Here is a 7,224-nt window from a genome sequence, read left to right on the forward strand (position 1 = left end):
TCGCCTGCCCCCTCTCACAGTCGGGGAGGCCTCAGGGGCGGGAAGTGACTCGGCGATCAGGGGAAGACGACACCTCATCACACCTCTGCTGCTGCCATTGCCAGCCGCACAAGCCTCAGCTGGCCCTGGTTATCTGAGCCTCGGGCAGCCCTGGGTGTCAGGGAAGCCATCATCCCAGGCTTTCTACACCTCGGGCTGACCCTGGGCGGCTGGGGGACTGAGGGCAGGTCTGGGCGCACCAGCTGGGCTGAAAGGACTGTGGGACTCTGGTGGCAGGCTCAAGGAGTGACCAGACCTACCTGAGGGCGGGCCCGGCTGCACCGCGTGCCTGCCACCTGCTGGCGGGGCTAAAAGGAATGGAGGACATAAAATCCTAAAATCATAGCGTAACGCAAGAAATAACTGCTTGGAGCGGGAGGTGCCAGCATCTTTGTGACAACATAATGGTCAATTTGCATATTCCCTCTTTATTAGATAGGATATCAGAGAATAGTTGTGCACCATGCTAAATATTTTATGTATTTTATTTCACTTATGGTAAAGTCAAATGTTAATCATAAAGTCAAATGAGGAATTATTATCATCATTTAACAGATAAGGATTCAGTATGTAACAGAGCTTGGATTGGGACCTGGATCTGTCCAATTCACAAACACCAGAGAAGTCTATTTACCAACATTTGGTCCACAGAAATAATTTTGGTATAACACCTATGGGGGTGATACGTACAGCCACCATTTTTATGATTGTCCTTTTGTTTGTTTTTACAGGAATTTTCAAGATGAATTATACTGAGTCCAGCCCATTGGCAGAATCGCCTGCAATAGGTTTTACGTCTAAGTTAGAAAGTGTTATACCTGTGCCTTCCAATGAGACCACCTGTGAAAACTGGAGAGAAATACATCATCTAGTTTTCCATGTAGCAAATGTTTTTTTTGCAATTGGGTTGGTTATTCCAACTACTCTTCACCTCCATATGATGCTTCTTAGGGGGATGTTAGCTATAGGTAAGAAACCTGACTTAGATTTTATGTAGCTTCTATAACTGGCACCTGAGGGGTTTTGCACCGGGAGCTTTAGAGAATTCCCTGTCAGGTCGATAGCATACCAAAAATATGACTTTGTTATTGACTTAGCAGTGTATCAAGTACCTTAGAGCATAGGCCTTTTATAAGCCATACCCTTATTTTAGGTAATCCCTTGTATGTTTTCCTGTGTTCTTTAGATGTCCCAGATATCAGAAAATCCATTCCTGTGTAAGAGTGTGAATTTTGGAGCCAGATTTTATGATTGGAATCCTGGTTCCAGCACTCACTAACTGTGCAAGTGATTTAACCTCTCTATACTTCAGTTTCCACATGAGTCCAGTAGGGTAAAAATAATACCTCCTCCTAGGGTTGTTGTGAGTATGTGTGTGTCTGTGTGTGTGTGTACACATTTGGCTTACAGTAGTGCTTAGCACAGTAAGTACTAGATAGTCTTCAATATTATTATTTGAATAGTCATATACTTGCTATGGGCAGGAAGCAACATTAGGAACAAGAGCAATTCCCAGACACAATAGTTTAAATAAAACTTTTATGATGGGCTCCAGTAATCCTGATGAAGCAGATTAAATTGATTCACATCAATATACTAAAACAATTGAATTTATTATTTTAGCCAGTGATTCATTTTTTTTAACATATTTTTATTGATTTCAGAGAGAAAGCGAGAGGGAAAACGAAATAGAAATATCAATGATGAGAGAGAATCATTGATTGGCTGCCTTCTGCAGGTCCCACACTGGGGATCAAGCCCACAACCCAGGCATGTGCCCTTGACCAGAATCGAACCTGGGACCCTTCAGTCCAGGTCAATGCTTTATCCACTGAGCCAAACAGGCTAGGGTTTAGCCAGTGATTTTTGACAAATTATTCTCTGTGATTATTTCCCCAATGATTCACTTATTCAGGTGCATTTTTGAGCACCTATAATTTGTCAGACAAAGATTGAAGAAGGCAGTCTCTCTTCTTGAGAAAGACACTCTTTGGGGGCCAGAGAACAGATGGGTGGCCATATGTGATGCAGGGGTGCCCAGTGCCAGGGAGAAATGGAGAGAGAGATAGGCTTAGCATGATGGTGGAGCAAGGTCTCACTGAGGAAATGACCTTGGTAGGAGCTGGCTTTTGGATGAGCAGGATTCCTTTGAGTGTGAGTGTGTGGTATCCAGGTAAAAGGCACAGGGGAGAAGGCATATTTAGGGAGAATGAACACTAGCTCATTGTACCTCAAATATATGAAATACGGCATAGAATGGCTAGTGAGCTAGAATGGAAGGGTATCCAGAAGGTAGCTTATGGGACTTCCTTGTCTGTGTTACCTCTGAGTAAGATAAGGATTGCAGCAGGAAAGCAGAGTGTTGAATGGAAAAAATAAATAACATACCTTATAAAAATCAAAAGCAAAAAATGAATTTGAAGACAGAGTTTTGGAGGTGGACTAAGGAGATAATTTAACACGTTATAAATGAAACTGAGGCCTGGAGAAGTTAAATGACTCATCAAAACTATCCTGTCTCATTTAAGTAATAGTTTACATTTTTTTCAAATTTAGCTATGAAATATTTAAAGAACATTTAAAGTTTTACATGTCATGCTGTTATTTAGATGCCCCAAATTATTCTGATGGAAAGAAATTGCAAATGAATAACTTTTTAACATGGGAGGTTAGTTTTTATGTGTGTGTCATTGATATATTTGTATAATATTGGTTATTTTATTTTAAATTAAAAAGATATATGTTGATGCTCTCACCATAAAATTAATCAAAAGAAGCTATTGATATTTGATTTAAAGTAAGAGACTTGATAAGAAAAAGTAGGAAGATTCTCATAGGTGAATGGATAACCACCAAATGATTAAAAGATATTCAGATGGGTAAAATATTCAAACTCACCAGAAATTATGGAAATGCAAAATATAATTGTACAAATTATACAAAATTCCTCACTATCAAATTAAGGGTTTTCAAATTTTATAATATTGACAGTTTGATACTTAACATTCCCAACTAGTAAGATTATAAATTTTAGAAACCTTTAGGAAAACAATTCTTCAATGTCACCAAAAGCTATGAAGTTCATTCCTTTGACTTACTGTCAGGTAATCTACCCCTAAGCAAACAGTCACAAAAACAGATCAATTTTTATATATAAAGATGTTTTGGCTACTTATCAAAAATTATACCTCAAACAAATCTCATCTGTCCACCAATAAGGAGGTGGTTGAATAAATGATGATCTAATCAGTTACAGTCATTAAAAACTACATATGCTACCTCATCTCTAAAATTAAATAAAATTGTAATAAACCTTATCTCAAAAGGTTGCTATGATAATTAAGTAAAATAAATGTATCTATAAAGATTGTTCTAACTCCAAAGGACTAACCAAATACTAGCAATTATTTTCCTCTTGGAAAAATTCAGAGGACACTGCTTTGTATTTTATTTATTGTCCATAGGTTAGTGATAATAAACTTGTAAAACAATCAGTAGCTTTCTGTAATCCAAACTGCTGCTTACACTAATATGAATAAAGAGGACTCTGCCTGTCTGCCTCATCGTCCCTAACTGCTCTGCCTGCCTGATTGCCCCTAACTGCTCACCTGCCTGCCTGATGGCCCCTAACCGCCTCTGCCTCAGCCCCTGCCACTGCGGCTTTATCCAGAAGGACACCCGGAATGACATCTGGAAGGTCATTTGGCTGTCCAGTCTAATTAGCATATTTTGCTTTTATTATTATAGACTAGAGGCCTGGTGCACGAATTTGTGCACAGGTGGGGTCCCTTGGCCTGGCTGGCAATTGGGGCCATCTCACCCAGTCCCGATTGGGGCTGGCTGGCAGGGGGTTGGAGGAGGAGAAGGACCACAGGAGGTTGGCTGGCCACAGGAGGTTGGCTGTAGGAGCGCACTAACCACCAGGGGGCAGCTCCTGCATTGAGCGTCTGCCCCTGGTGGTCAGTGCACATCATAGCGACCAGTCAACTGGTCATTCAGTTGTTTGGTTGTAGATGAGTCTTGATAACACTTAGAATTATAATAGACTTATTTTGAATATTTTAATTATGTATCTTAAAATAATTTTAGATTCACCTGCCAAAAAAACACCCACCCATGTACTCAAAGACTTCTAATATAATGGGAAAATTGCTGCAATAAGTGACAGAGATGTTTTAAAATTATATATGGTAGGTCTGCCATCAGGTAACAATGCATAAACACTGTAAAGAAGTATTAAATATCACTAGTGGTTTTCTCTAGTAGAATTATAGATTTAAAAAATATTTTCTAACTTTACAAATTTTCTGCAACAAAGCATGTTTTTCTTTTTTGATAATTAGACCAAAAAAATGAAAATGTGATTTTTGGCTTAAGTATTTCTAGGATGTGTTTGGTTTATTTTATAATTTATTAAGCTTCATGCTAAAGCTGTTCTAAACATGTAACATTTAATTTTGTTATTCAACAGGATGCTCCTTTTACATCATGTGGGCCACACTCTACCGATGTGCCTTGGATATCGTGATCTGGAACTCAGTGTTCCTCGGTGTCAATATGTTGCATCTTTCATATCTTTTGTTCAAGAAAAGACCGGTAATTACTAAAAATTTATTAGCAAGGAAGAGATTTTAAAGCTTGAAAGCTTTTAGAGCACTTTGTTCAGACTTGAGAACAAGCATCTAACATCATTAGTCCCTTCAGTATCATTCTGGATGAGACTTACTCTTTATAAAAATGCCTGAAAGTGAAACATTTGAATACCGTGAAATGTGTTCTACAGATGGGTTTTTTAAATTTTTTAAATCATTAGGGCAGTTTAGACATGAGACAACATGATAACATTCTCTCTTTTTTCATCATATAACTTCATTATTTCTTTTGAGTATTGATATTCAGATGTTACTTGGGAATATCTTTGCCTATATATAAAATTATTTATAGGCAACTTCAATAAACATATTAGCGATTCACAAATACCTCATGCTATTTTTTTCATGCTAGTTTTTAAATATAATGACTATATTTTTTCTTATGCTCAAAATATTCATTTAAGGATATCACCACTTTTGGTGAGTTGTCATCAAAACACTAGGATTTAACTTCTTTTCAATTCTGATTTATCTTGCTGTTGTTTCCTTGGTTATATCAAGAACAAAAAGGTGTACATAGAACAGGAAAACAGCAAGGCTCCTAGAATTCACTCCATACTTATTTACTGACTGTGCAAAGCACACACAAATACCCAGTAAAGTAAAAAATACTGTGCTTGCCCTTGCCCTAATCTTATGTTCAAGGCCAGACTTGTGTAGAAAACTGTTAGAAAACAAGACAATTCCTGGGAATTTACATATGATATATATATAATAGACATTCCATGAGATTATAGCCCAGTCTGTTTTCCCTAGCACATTACTTTTCTCTAGGTTATGCTGTATAATAAACAACCTGAAAGTCCAGTGATATACACCAGCAACAGGTTTTTTCTCACCCGCCTTATATGTGGACTCTGGCAGCTGTGTGTCAACCGTGACTCTGTTCTATGTGTCTTCTTCATTTCGGAGTCTCTGCTGAAGCAGCAGGTTCTGCTTGCACATGCATTCTCATAGCAGAGAGAGAAGTTCAAGAGACCCATTGTCTCTTAAAATTTCTGCTCCAAAGGGGTATATGTCAATTCTGTTCACATTTTATTGGCCAAAGCAAGTGACATGGTTATGCCTGATAATGTGGGGGTAGGATGGGGTTAGGGGATGTATAATACTCTTACAAGTGGTAAGAGCAGTAAATAGTTGGGAATAATAATATTATCTACTACACTTATTGTTGTATTCCCTGTTCCTATCAACCATGATTGGCACATAGTAGGTGCTCAAAAAACATTTGATGACTGGATGCTTCCAAAGAGAACAATTAAGAGGGCTTCATGAAGGAATTGGGGCTTGGGCTAAGACATGCAGATTACGAATATGAGTCAGTAGACTTTTCAGTTCATATGTTCATTACTGTGCTACTCTGGCTAGTGTACATATTGGAAGTGGGACATATATGTGAATAAGTTATTTTAAACACATTATGAGCACTCCAGAGTGGAGGAGGGACCTGACAGTAATAATGAGGATTACAGTTTCTGAATTTAAGAATTTGCTGGAACCCAAGTTTTGAACAGAAGGTTCAGAAGTTGCTGATGTGATGGCAGCTCCCAATGAGTAAATCACGTAGTATCTGTGCTTTTGTTTTTTCTTGGACGATAAGCCTCTTTTTTTGAAAAATATAAATGCTGGTTCTTCATTGCAATTAAACAGCAGACAAGTACTCATCTGGATGTATAAGCTTCATAGTGTGACTGCCATAGGTTTTATTGGGATGGATGATCATTTGAACCCCAAAGTTCATTGACATGCACTCTAGTTTTCCCAGACTAATGCTGGGCCCAAAGATGGGTGTGACCTGGGCCTTGGTTATCTCACAACAGAGGTAGTTGGGTCATTTTGCTTTTCTCTTTCTCCAGTAGCTAGTCTTACTCACCAGTGGGTTCTCTATTCTACAGATTTTATCTTAGCTTAGCTTAAAACTATTACTCTGAAACCTTTTTGCACTCTTCACTTTGCTTCAGAATGAATAAATGAGAAGCAATGTTTGCATTTGTGGGTGATCGCCTTCCTGTATCGATGCATTAAATGATAATTACATGTAGGTAAAACACCTACTGTATGTATTTCCATAAATGTGTTTTTACATTGATTCCTATTGTTTATTTTCTGCTACATATTTCAAAGTTAGTGTAATTTCTGTGAAATAATATTGTTCTAAAAATGAAAAGGTTTTGTGTTGTTTATAGAAAATGCTAAGATTGGGAAGGTGAATGCTGTAATAACATTCACAACCTCCACGGTTGCTTTATAGCAGCTAGGGAGAGGTGTGATCAATAGTGCAAATCTTCTCCATATGCTCTCTGCAAAAATGCCCTTTTAGCATCTTAACTCATATCATCACTTATTCACTGTGTGAGATTCCACTGACTGAAATACGGAACGGTGAGGGTCTGCGTTACAAATTTATTCTCAGAAAGGTATTTGGACCACAGAAGCCACTGTTTTGATATCGCTACATTAGTACAGCATCTGTCCTGACTGCATTTCAGGTCAAGATTGAAAAGGAACTCAACGGCGTCTACCGGCGATTGTT

The 7,224-nt window shown here is 38.2% G+C and overlaps 1 protein-coding gene across 1 annotated transcript in view; it reads left to right on the top strand.

Annotated features, from left to right (window-relative positions):
* The first annotated feature begins 775 nt into the window (after positions 1–775).
* Positions 776–7,224, top strand: part of BVES (blood vessel epicardial substance) — a 31,961-nt gene continuing 25,512 nt past the window's right edge. The window contains 4 exon segments of the mRNA XM_006777217.2: positions 776–1,007; positions 4,511–4,635; positions 7,181–7,221; positions 7,223–7,224. The exon segment at positions 7,223–7,224 is cut by the window's right edge and continues 142 nt beyond it. Of these exon segments, the coding sequence (XP_006777280.1) occupies positions 782–1,007; positions 4,511–4,635; positions 7,181–7,221; positions 7,223–7,224 (394 nt within the window). The 5' untranslated portion in view covers positions 776–781.

Source organism: Myotis davidii, unplaced genomic scaffold, assembly GCF_000327345.1.
Source record: "Myotis davidii unplaced genomic scaffold, ASM32734v1 scaffold68, whole genome shotgun sequence".
Taxonomy (NCBI): Eukaryota; Metazoa; Chordata; class Mammalia; order Chiroptera; family Vespertilionidae; genus Myotis; species Myotis davidii.